At 35.5% G+C, this 13441-nt stretch overlaps 1 protein-coding gene across 1 annotated transcript in view; it reads left to right on the plus strand.

Moving 5' to 3' along the window:
• COL19A1 (collagen type XIX alpha 1 chain) overlaps nucleotides 1-13441 on the plus strand; it is a gene marked incomplete at both ends in the record, with an annotated part of 383978 nt that overhangs the window by 97138 nt on the left and 273399 nt on the right. The window contains 2 exons of the mRNA XM_080699922.1: nucleotides 609-653; nucleotides 3264-3308. Coding sequence (XP_080556048.1) covers nucleotides 609-653; nucleotides 3264-3308 — 90 coding nt within the window. The remainder of the gene's footprint in view (nucleotides 1-608; nucleotides 654-3263; nucleotides 3309-13441) is intronic.

A 13441-nucleotide genomic window follows, 5' to 3' on the forward strand; every position in this document is an offset into this window, starting at 1 on the left:
AAGAAATAAAATTTCCTCTAAGTAATTGTTGTATGTAATGTGGCATTGTATACAATTTCAAAATCCATCTAAAAGCAATCAGCACATGTAGATAGGAAAGTAAACTTAATCATATATACAATAAAAATATATAATATTTTCAAATTTTAGATAAGAAGACACTTAGAAGTCAGAATAAAGTCTTTTCCCAGTGACAGTGTAGAGGCAGCTAGGTGCACAGAGCTGAAGTGTGTGTTGGAATTCCAGTTCTACCCCCTACTTTCTGTGTCACTGTCTATAAGATGGTCATGATAATAGTAACTACCTGAAAAGTTTATGAGAACAGCCTCTGCCCCATCAAAAGCACTATGGCACACTATAATATTATGCCCAGAGATCTGAGAGGAAAAAGAGAAACAGGAAAAAAAAAAAGAAACAAATTATGATGGGTACTCAGTATTAGACGACCTTTCCCCAACGCAGGTAGTAGCTTTCCATCTAACCCTTATCTCACAACTTAAAAACCATCAACACGATTTTTAAAATAAGAGCTGGCTGCTGAAGACTACAATAATCTTTCGTTATTTGTTTTTGTGGCTAATAAAATTTGTTCTGTGCGCTTCTTTTAGGGTGACAGTGGTTTACGTGGTGATCCAGGATTACCTGGTCTAAAGGTAAAGAGGTTTTAAATTGCTTTATGAGAACTAAAAATTTTAACATGTTGACAGTTGCATTTGTTACACAATATAGTAGAGACTCAGGAAACATATTTGATAAAACTGAACTCTATCAAAGACTCAATGACTAGTCTGTCCAAAGAGGACCCATGTAAATAATTCTTCTCAAAGAGGTCATTGTAAGAGAGAGTTTATCAAAGGGCTTGAGCAACATTCTTCCCCAGAGAAGTCGACAGAAGTGTTTTCTGGGCCCTGGATGTATAGACAGTCAATCTGGAAGCATTTGCATTAGTATTAGAGTCTAAAATGTATAGGGGGACAATTTTTGCTGCCTTTGACTTGATTTGGTTATTTTTATTCTTTTTGTATATACCATGTTGAGCTAAACATATAGTTAAAATGACATAAAATATTAAGTACGATAAAGGTGTTACATACAACTAATCTCTTCCAGAATGAAAAATTCATGATAAGTTTTTCACTGGGCGGGCTACTTCTTCTGTCCCTAGGATCTTTCTCTTTAATAAGGAAACTTTCCTTTGTACCATTTTACTAACCAGGGATTACTTTCTCTCTCTGGAAAAGTGATTATATTTGACCAGCATTACTGGAAGCACAGAGACCGATATTCTGATTTCCTAGAGGAATACAGGGAGTCACTTCAGGTGGGGCCAGCTGTCATGATACAATCCACATAATCCCTCCACAGGGGAGAGCATTATCGACACAATTTTAGATGCCCACCAAAGCCAAGCATATCATTTCTATGTTCTAGAGAAGTTTCACAGGTTTTAGTGACAAGATAGCAAAAGTTACTATGCATTTAGGTTTCGATCCAAAGCTACAGATACAGTTTTAAAAGATAAATATTTATTTATAGTTGCCACTTTAAAAACTTGTCCTTTCCCAGCCCAGTAAGATAATGAGACTGAACTGGCAGCTATGAAATGGCAAGCATCTGAATTTCTTCACAGCAGTCCTAGACAAAACCCATTGATACGGCATGTGCTGCATCTGCGAGTCAAGTTGCAATCCAAGGGATGTGCAGATTTATCTGCTGGGAAATAGTTTTGGACTTTCCAGCAGCTGTTAGTGGTGGCTGCATGATGCTGACATCGTAGCTGATGGAGGCGCTTAGCAGCTTCAGTGTCAGCTTGAATTAACAGATCAAGTTAGTCGTATTTTAGGAAAATGATAGAAAACAGATAGGCTTTGTATTCAGTGGTTAAAAATTACCTAATAACTAAACTATTTTCTGGTAATTTTTTTGAAAATAGATGAAACAAAAAACAATTAATCCTATGTATTATACTATTTATATGTATTTGTGTGTTTATGTATAAAATAATACATTAGCAAATGTATTTTATGTATAGTATATGCATAAACATATATGTATATATGCCCTCTCCCCCCTCCCCATTCCCCTTCCCCTCTTCCCAACAATGAGTGTCATATGAATTTTAATTATGATAGCATCACATTGTTGAGGTATTATAGAAAAAAACTGTGAAGGCATTACAAGAAAGCCTTCATCTCTTGTCTCTGCACTCAGGAAATGCTTGCTGGATGCTTCTTGTGTCTAGGCCCTCCCTGCGTGGAGGAGTGCTCAGGACCCTGCCCCCATATCATGGCTGGCTAGGATGATGAGGGTCCTGACATGGAGGAGGTGCTCAGTGAGCGTGTGTTGAATGTATGAGGAGAGTGTCAGTGTTCAGTCTACAAAAAAGTAAGTGGGAAAGTAAGCTCATCAGATCAGAGAGGATTTAGCTGGACAGAAGGTCACCTGTAGCTTTTAGAATATGGTGATCGTAAGCCAGCCTATGACCACCAGTCCTCTCTGCTGCAGAGAGTTGGGAGTGTGGTGCTGGTGTCAGAGCCAGAGCCAGAACTCCGAGTTTCAAACCTGAGCTCATTCATCATGAAGCTCTCACTGGAACAAAAGAGGCTAGAAGTCAGCTTGCTAAGAAGTCTCAAGGATCTAGTGCAATAAGTAGCAATGACACGAATGACCAATACAGCCTGCGCAGGGTACTATGCTGATATATTCAGTTCTTTTTCATACATATATACTTTTATTGGTGTGTTGTAGCCTCACATTATAATGCAGTTCAGACTGCTGGGGACATACATGCACACAGCACTGGGTAGGCTTCCCCACTCCCTTCCCCATACAAGATACTGAGATTGACATTGATATTGGCACATAGGTACACAATGTCGATGGAAGTGTTTCCTTCATTAATTCCCCTCAATCACTATTACCCTCTCCTAGAACTTCTCCCTTTCTTCGCTGAGGTTTCTCTGCCATTATCCACAGTTAAATCAATGAGGAAGTTATTACTATCACGCCTATTTTATACATGAGTAAATTCAGGCTTCTGAAGAGTCAATGCCTAGGAAGGAATGAAGCTGCTAGACAATTGCTCCTTTGAAATTTAGGAACATAAATTCTTAATATTGGCTTAGAGTTCTTAATTACTTAATATTGGCTTAGAGCTTATATACTAGGAATTATTTAAAAGTATTGATTTTTTAGTGTTATAAACATTATTATAAAAATTATGTGTGTTATAAGTGTTGTTCCTATTACTGACTCTTTTATAGGGAGAACAAGGTTTGGAGGGCAGCAAAGGAGAAATTGGTGAAAAGGTAAATCTCTTAACGTATGCATTTATAAAGATAAAACATGTTTTTGAAAATATTTTTTAAATATAATAGCTAGCTTCCTTTGTGTTCTATGTAAACAATTCAGTAATTTTATAGAAATAACTAAAATAGTTGATTCTGATTGAGGTAGATTTAACAGATTGTTGTCAGAAATCTTTCTAAACTTTTAGATGGTAGATTTTTTTTAGTTATATTTATTCTATTAATATTTATGTGACTCAAATATTTACTAAGTATTATATTTTTGCATTATGATGTGATTGATCCTTTGTGTGTGAGTCATTAAATACATGCTTTGCTTATATTCCAAGTTGTCAGTGGAAGTTTTTAAACCCCATGTGTTGCTAGATGTTAGTCAGAGAAAGCCATGTGAATATTCCAGATAGGAGCTTCAGGACATAGTCGGTTCCAGGGAGTCACCCCCAGGAGGAGCCAGGGCAGTAAATGCCTCCATCTCACTGTCCTCAAGACTGGAGTTCTCCTGTGGTGACTCACAGTGGCCAAACCAAATCAAGAGCCAGTCAGATGGATGTGGCCCCTAGTGATTGATCTCCCAGAGTCCAGAGCAGAATGAAGAAGGGTGGATAGTGGACTTTGAAGAGCCACGGGCAGATATCAGCCCTTAACCTAAGTCGTAGAAACTCAAGTCACCTCCTTAATAAATGAAATCCTGGGTGGTTAATTTGGCATTTAAGAGACATTTACTTATTAATAAACAACTAACAATGTCATTTGATAGTTTTAAAAATATTTTGACAATCAGTGTTTTATAACTACATACCTTTCAATTGAAAGTGCCAAGAATACAAGTACCTGGTCATCTATTTCCCTTTAGATGGTCATTTGAATCTTCTCTATTTAAAAAAAACTAGTATTTTTTAAGTATAGAAATGATATCATTCCTTTGTTTTGTAACTCTTATAATCATCCAATGCCATATAATTGGACAGCCAAAACGAGGAGAAAGAGATAATCTCAAATTAGACTGTATGGGCCGTATTTAGCTTTCTTGGCAGCAAGCAGTTATTTGCTTCTTCAATAAGTATTTATAGAGGCAGTTGCAATCTCTTACAATTAGAAGACAAATTACATATGTTGTAAGCAACATGATAATTACTTTTCCTCATTGAAGTGTGAGAGAGAAAAGAAAAGATAGTCATATCATAACCATGCAATTGAAGAAAGTCTATTCAAGTATTATTATTCTTAAAGTAGCTCTCTTTTCTTAGAAATCCCCTGAACATTTTTTTTTGCTTTGCAATAATAGCCATTGAACTCACCAAGTACTATGTGCATCTTTTTCCTTATTACTCTGAACTACATAATTATGTGAGATTATAATACACCAATAAAATAAAAGTATTTATAAAATAACAGTCATTGTAAGGCCATGCATGTCTTTAAACAAACTTTTTCTATACACATTTTTTTTAATTTACTGGTGAGGTTTTACTGTAAGAATAAGTTAGACTCAGCAAGGACAGATCTAGTCTCTATAATTTAGTCACCAACACATTAAAATCTTAGTGGTCATATACATACTTAATGTTGCTTGGGAATGAGAGGATTCTTATAAGCTATGAGATATAGAAAAAGCATTCATTGTATTTTGCTTAAAATATTTTCTTTCTAGTTTGTCTTATCTATTAACTATTGCTTTCACATAGCCAATTTCACCATGAGGTGAAAATATATATAAAGAATGATTAAAAGAATACCTTGAATGAAAATCATAATTTCTTCTTGTGATTCTCATTCAAGTGATCTATAGGCAGATAAAAGATTTCTGTAATAATACTTGTGTTAAAATATGTTCTGTATTGATAATTATTTGCTGTATATTAAATGTTTGTGGCCTTTCAGTATTATATTCTAAGAAACACATATATTCTTACCCATACCACATGTATTTTCTCATAAATTACTGAGGCCCAGGGATTTACTTTTGTTTTAGATCAGAGTACAAGAATAGTCTGTGAAACGCTCACTTTGGTGTGAAAACAGCATGAGTGTCTTGGGTATTGTTTCCTGAACAAAGTCATTGGATCTAATTTTAATTTAAATTTCTTGTGGAAAACTGAATATATAATTATAAAATGGCCCACCTTTCCTTTTATTTATTTTTATTAATAATTTATTTATTTATGGGATTATAAGTATGCGCCACCACACCTGGCTTCCCACCTTTCTTTTCAAATTACCTTATTACTCTTTGCTGCATTTAAAATTTGGCAGTTTTGGATGACTAAACTCACTTGTTATAAGATAAAATAATTCAGGAAATTGTTACTTGTCAGGAATATCATATCTACCAAATAATTCAAGTTATTACTGGTCAGAGATGTCAGATCTACCAACATGTCATATCTATCAACATATAGCACATGGCTACTGGTCAATAAATAAAAACTATATCAACTTTGAAAGATAGAATATTGTATGATGATTTCCAAGTGATATTCCAGTGGAAACCAAGTAGAGAAATCTGCTATTTCTCATTGTGAATAGAAAACTAGCTGTCAGGCTAACTTGACCCCGACCCCAAATAGTCAAATATACAGTCTTTAGTACAGAGAAGACCGTGTGGAACCTGAACAAGTACAAAAGACTTCAGCTGCATACCATTATTCCTTGGTATCTGTGGAGGATTGGTCCAAAGACTTCCCCATAGACACCAAATTAAACAGATGCTCAACTCCTCATATAAAATGGTATATATAACCTGTGTGGTCCTCCTATATACTTTAAATCACTTTCAATTTAAATTGGATTCGAATTACCTATAGCATCTAACACAATGTAAATGCTATGGAAATTTTTTACTGTATTGTTTAAAGAATAATGACAAATGCTGGGTGTGGTGGTGCGCGCTTGTAATCCCCATACTTGGAAAGCTTGGACAGGAGGATCACAGCATTGTAGGTTGCTAGCTAGCCTCAGCTACTTACTGAGCCCTCCACAGCTTAGTGAGACCTTGTTTCAAAAATTAAAAATTAAAAAATAAAGCTAGGGGTGTAGTTCAAAAGTAGAATGCCCCTGGGTTCCATTCCCAGTACAGAAGAAGAAAAGGAGTAGAAAAAAAGAAGGAGGAAGAGGAGAAGGAGGAAGAGGAGGAGCAGGAGGAAGGGGAGGAGAAAAACAAAACATCTGTTCCTGTTCAGTAAATGCAATTTCTCTTTTTTTTTAATCCATAGCTGGTTTAATCCAAGGATGTGGAACTCTCAGATGTGAAGGGTAGACTATATATTCCTCAGTCTATAGCTAGTTATAGCAATAGAGCAGAGCCTCATATGTTACTGAGCAAACAGAATATGGCCAAGTCAGTTCTAAAGTGGAATTTATTTTAGGAGGTGGCTAGTCCTCTCAAAAAATTAGTTACTTATACTGAAAATATTCTCCCGGAAGACAGTATTTTCAAGTTCCTAACACTCAGTTTATTTAGGTTAATGAATGAGTCTTTCTCACTCCATACCTCCAGCTGCCAGAGTTAGATGTGTATCACTTAGAAATCCATAGTCTTTCCAGCAGCATAGCTCAGGAAACAGCAGGCTGAGGGACCTCTGCACCTGACATCCTCGCTTCTCTGTTTCTATAGGAGTGGGCTTTGGGGGATTTTCCTTATATTCCTTCATTACCATTATAGGTGTTGAGTGAGCTGCTTCTACTAGTGAACAAAACAGTATTTCTTTTGGGGTAATAGTTATACCCAAACTAGCATTCTCTGGTAATGATTTAGTCAAAATATTGTTAATATAACTAAATGTAAGTGAATAAACAAAGCTCTTAATATTATATTAGAAAAAAGGCCATTTCATGAAAATGTTAATTGGGGTAATTATCATTCCTAAAGTCTGAGCCTAGGGTTTACTTTATGTTCTTGAAAATAGAGATAGATATAACTAAAGAAACAAATAGAAAAGGAAATAGAAAAATCTGCTTCATTATAACATTCAATATTTTAAAGTAACTGCTTCAAATTGTATAGTTTGATTTTAAGACAATTGGTATTTAATGTCATCGTTCAAGCTCTAACTTGAAGCTTGAAGTTCTTCAGAGCTAAAGTTTAGCTTAATGAACCTTTTTTTAAATGTCATTTGAAAGAGAGATTGATTCAGTGGCAACTGCCACTCATGCCACATTTTATTGACAACTACCTAAAAGGTAGTTGATTTGGGTTCATTCAATAGTGACTTACACCATGGGCATATCTAGTAGCAAATTCTTATTAAGTATCTAAGATATTTCAGCTATTGTGGGCTTAACCATTTGGGGAATTAAAGTGATGTGGTATCTTGAAGATCTCAAGTTTAGTAAAGAAATAAATGAGCATTTCTTCATAAACAATATAATTCAAGGAGATGTAGACAACATCTAACTTTTGAGATTTTGTAGCTGATAGAATAGGTTCAGGCTTACCTTTGTTTGGACTTATTGTATTACCTACTTTGACTGTCTTGTTTATTGAGGTCTTATTTCACTCTAGGTTAAATTAATAATAAAGCAACCACAAAATGATTAAGTGCAAATGGCTTTTACTATAACTCATCTCTTAAAACTGTTGTTGAAAACCATTCATTGAGCCGGGCGTAGTGGCACACGCTTGTAATCCCCGCGCTTGGGAGGCAGAGACAGGAGGATCGCGCAGGTTTGAAGCCAGCCGCGCCCGCGCTGGCTTAGGAGACCCTGTTTGGAAATAAAAATGTAAAAATAGGTCTGGGAGTGTAGTCCGGAGATAGAAGGGCTTCCAGGAACCCCAGTACCACCACCAAAAAAAGAAAACCATTCATTGTAAATTTCCAGGGACTTGTGTTTTTACATTGTCTTCTTGTTACCAGAATACTATCTAAATCCTGAAATGCCATATGATGCATGTGTTTCAATCAGAAAATTTTGTTTAAATATTATTACTCTGGTCTCATAACAGTTACAATTTTTTTTTTTTTTTTTTTGTGGTACTGGGGTTCCTGGAAGCCCTTCTACATCTGGTATACACTCCCACGGGCTACACTCCCAGACCTATTTTTTAACATTTTTATGTGGAAACAGAGTCTCTTAAGCCAGCGAGGCTGGCTCCGAACCAGTGCGATCCTCCTGTCTCCGCCTCCCAAGCGCGGGGATTACAAGCGTGTGCCACCACGCCCGGCACAAAATTTTTTTACCTGGTAAAATCTACTGGAGAAACATTCCACGGATACCTACTATTCTTAGTAAATTTATTTAAATATACACTATTTAGCTAGGCATGGTGGTGCTTGCTTGTAATATCAGTACTGGGAGGCTGAGACAGGAAGTTCACAGATTTGAGGTCAGTTCAGCCTCTGCAATTTAGTGAGACCTGTTCAAAGTAAAAAATGAAATAGGTCTTGGTGCAGCTCAGAGGTAGAATGTTTCTGGGTTTGGCCTCTGGGACCATAAATAAATAAATACATAAATAAATACATATTAGCTTTATATAAAATATAATATTTAAGTGAATGAAAATTATAAAAATGTATGTTATAACCTAGAATAAATTACATGTATACTTCACTAGCCCAGAACAATCTAGGGTTATTTATAACTAAATTATACATCCAAGCATTTGTGTTTCCTTTATCAGTAGGCAACATCAAGAAAACTTCTGATAGTATGAGTTAAATTTTTATATGCCAGCCTAAAATAAAATATATTTAGGCTTAATATTGATTTTACTAATGTTGAGTTTATTAGCATTAATTTTCTATGCAGACTTTTCCTTCTGTAGTTACTTTTAAAGATATGAGGGGAGACATGGGAAATGCATAATGGAAAATTTTTTCACTTATCTGTTTAGCTTACTCATTCATATTGGTGTCAAGCGACTATTTAAAAGCTACATTGCAGGGCGTGGTGGCGCACGCTTGTAATCCCCGTGCTTGGGAAGCGGAGACAGGAGGATTGCACAGGTTTGAAGCCAGCAGCGCTGGCTTAAGAGACCCTATTTCTAAATAAAAATATAAAATAGGTCTGGGAGTGTAGCCTAGAGAAGGCCCCTGGGTTCCACCCCCCAGTACCACCAAAAAAAAAAAAAAAAAAAAGCTACAACATTGAATCCATTCCTATTATATTGTCCTTTTATTTTTACCATTAGAAATGATGTGTCACATATAGTCCTGATGTATAAACGCTAAGCTAATAAACATCCTGGTTACTTGGTAGCATTTTATTAATTTATTTCTGAGAGGTTTAAATTTTATATTTAAATCATAAACCAAAGTCAGAAAATAAGACTTTACTTATATACTGCTACCACAAATATATTAAATCACCTGCCAGTAGATAACTAAAATGTTTATTTCAAGCATTAAATATCATGAGATTATAGTCAATCTGAAATCAATAGTAATCATTAGCTATAAAAAGACAACTGTGACCTTAAATAAATCAGCAACTACTACACTGAAAAATATAACCACTTCTATCAAATTTTCATTTGATTGTTGTTGTGACAATGGTACAAAGAATTTGAAATTTTGAGAGGGTTCTGTAATCTTTGGCCACTTAAAATTAAATAAATAATGCCCAAATTTCCTACAGTATATACACACTATTCTTTGGGATATTCTGGGGCAACATTTAAGGCATTTAGCAAGTCTCTTCAGGAGACCACATCATTTTAATTCCCCAAATAGAAAGTTGACACTAACTGAAATATCTTAGGTTGTTGTAAGAATATGTTACTATATATATATGACCTCGGTAAACATCACTCTAGAGTAAAACTCAACTACATTTTAAGTAGTAAATTTTAAATGTGCACCCCTACTTTATATGATGCCACTCTAAAATAGCCTTGTTTAACATTTTATCATGGAACTGATGGAAACCTATGATGCAATGACTGAATTGTCCTATTCCCACATCCTGTGTTGCAGTCCAGCTCCGCTATGACAGCTGTGTGATTCTGAACATATTCCTTGCTTCTTTTACCCTGATTTTATTTTAAAAAATTTTATTAGTGCATTGTAGTTGTATATCTTAATGGAGTACAAGATGGTAGAGGCATACAAGCACAGATCACCCAAATAATCCTTACCCTATTCCCTCCCCCTCCTTTTCATGTTTGATTAGTGATTGACTTTGACACATTTGTTAATGTACATCATGTGCATTAGGGAATTTCCCTCTTCTCACTCCAATCTCCCTCAGTTAGGTCGCCTTATTTGCTCATTATAGTATCTCCTTTATCTAGAGTTCCTCCTATGACCCATTTTCTCCCTAGCTTCTGCATATTAGGGGGAACATCAGTTTCTTATTTTTTTGTGACTGACAAATCTCACTGTTTCATCCATTTCCCAGTAAATGATGTAATTTTGTTCTTCTTTATGGCTGAGTGAAATTTTATGTATACATATCCCATAGTTGTGTAATTCATCCATCTGTTGATGGACATCTTGGCTGGTTCCATAGTTTGGCAATGGTGAATTGTGCAGCTATGAAGATAGATACACATGCATTAGTTCGGTAGTTTGGTTTCCATTCTTTTGGGTAGATACCCAGAAGTGATATTGCTGGATCATATGGTAGATTTGATACCTAGAAGTAGTATTGCTGAGTCATATGGTAAGTTTGTTCCCATTCTTCTGTTCCCATTCATACTGTTTTTCAAAGTGGTTTTTCATACTGTTTTTCAAAGTGGTTGCACTAATTTTTAATCCCACCAGCAATGTGTTAGAGTTCCCACTCTTTCACATCCTTGCCAGCATTTGTTGTTGTTTGTTTTTTTAATGATTGTTGTTCTCGTTGGAGTTAGGTGAAATTTCAGGGTAGTTTTGATTTACATCATCCTGATTACTAATGATGTTGAACATTTTTTCATATGTTTATTGGCCATTTGAATTTCTCCTTTTGTGAAGTGTCTATTTAGTTCACTTGCCCATTTTTTTATTGGGTTGTTTGCTTAGTGCTGAGTTTGAGTTCTCTGGTATGTTAGAGATATTGGGCCACTATCGGAGGACTAGGTGGCAAAAATATTCTCCCATTCTGTTGGCTTTCTTTTGAGGTTCTTGTGTGTGTGTGTGTGTGTGTGTGTGTGTGTGTGTGTGTGTGTGGTACTGGGGTTCCTGGAAGCCCTTCTACACTCTGGGGCTACACTCCCAGACACCTATTTTTTATATTTTTATTTGGAAACAGGGTCTCTTAAACGAGTGAGGCTGGCTTCGAACCTGCGCGATCCTCCTGTCTCCACCTCCCAAGTGTGGGGGTTACAAGCGTGTGCCACCATGCCTGGCTTCTGTTGAGGTTCTTGATAGTTTCCTTTGCTGTACAGGAACTCTTCAGTTTAATGAGATCCCAGGTATTGATTGTGCCTCTGGGGTCTTGTTGAGAAAATGTTTACCTGTGCCAGTGTGTTGCATTATTGGACCTATACATTATCGGACTTCCTATTCAAGGAGCCTCAAAGTCTCTGGTCTAATTTCTAAGTCTTTGATCCTTCTTGAATTGACTCTTGTGCAAGGTGAAAAAGTAAGGTTTATTTCCATTTTTCAGCATATGGTTAACCAGTTTCGTCAACACTGTTTGTTGAACAGGCTGTCTTTTTTTCCAGTGTATGTTTTGGGCCCCTTTGTCAAAAATCAATTGGCTATAAGCATGCAGATTTATTTCTGAGTCTTCTATCTGCTCTATTGGTTTACATATCAGTTTTTGTGCCAGTAATATGCAGTTTTTATTACTATGGCTTTGTAGCATAGTTTAAAGTCAGGTATTGTGATTCTTCCTGCATGGATTTTGTTGCTGAAAACTACTTTGGGCATTCTGGGATTCTTGTTCCAAATGTATTTAAGGACTGTTTTTCCTATGTGATGAATAACCTTGGTAATTTAATGGGTATTGCATTAAATCTGTAATCACTTTTGGAAATATGGCCATTTTGATATTTATTCTTCCTATACATGAACATGGAAGATCATTACATTTTCTAAGATCTTCTTTGATTTCTTTTTTCAATGTTTTATAATTTTCTTTGTATAGGTCTTTTACCTCCTTGCTTAAGTTTATTCCTAGATATTTTATTGTTTTGTGGGATATCCTGAGTGGAAGTGTTTTCTGGATTTCTTTTCCAGTGGATATATGGTTGGTATATAGCAAAGCTTCTGATTTTTTAAGATTGATTTTATATCCAGACACAATATGCTGAATTTGTTGATCAATTCTATAAGTCTTTTGGTTGAGTTTGTTGGATCCTCTAAGTAAAAGTGTCATGTCATCTGCAAATAGTGAAAGTTTGAGTTCTTCTATTTGTACCCCTTTGATTTCCTTTTCTTGCCTTATTACTCTGGCTAGAGTCTCAAGTACTAGATTGAGAAGAAGTGGTGATAATGGACATCCTTGTCTTGTTCTTGATTTTAGGGGGAATTCTCAGTTTTTCCCATTAAATATGATGTTGGCTGATGTTGATTGTATATTGTCTTTATGATGTTGACATTATGTTCCTTCTATTCAGATTTTCTGAAGTGCTTTTAACTAAATAGATGTTGGATTTTGTCAAATGCTTTTTCAGCATCTATTGAAATGATCATATGATTTTTGTCATTGAGTCTGTTTATGTGATGAATTACATGGATTGATTTTTGTATGTTGAACCAGCCTTGCATCCCTGGGATGCACCGTACTTGGTCATGGTGCATTCCAAGTAGGCATTTTCTTGTGGTTTTGAATGTGTGTTGCTATTATTATTATTATTATTATTATTATCATCATCATCATCATTATTTGCAATTTTGTATCCAAGTTCATCAAAGGTATAGGTCTGTAGCTTTCCTTCCTTGAGCTGTCTTTATTTGGTTTTAGTATTAATGTGATATTGGCTTTATAGAATGTATTTGGGAGAGTCCCATTTCTTTCTATTTCATGAAATAAATTGAGGAGTATCAGGATTCACTCTTATATAAAGATTTTATAAAATTCACTTGGGAAACCATTGGGTCCTGGGCTTGTTTGATGGTAGGCTATTTATTACTGCTTTAATCACTTTGATTGCTACTGGTTGGTTTAAATTTTCTACATCTTTTTGACTCAGTTTAGGAAGGTATTTATCTAGAAAGCTGTCAGTTTCTTCAAGATTTTCCAATTTGTTGGAGTATAGTTTTTCAAAG

The sequence above is a fragment of the Muscardinus avellanarius genome (assembly GCF_963383645.1).
Source record: "Muscardinus avellanarius genome assembly, chromosome: 8".
Taxonomy (NCBI): domain Eukaryota; kingdom Metazoa; phylum Chordata; class Mammalia; order Rodentia; family Gliridae; genus Muscardinus; species Muscardinus avellanarius.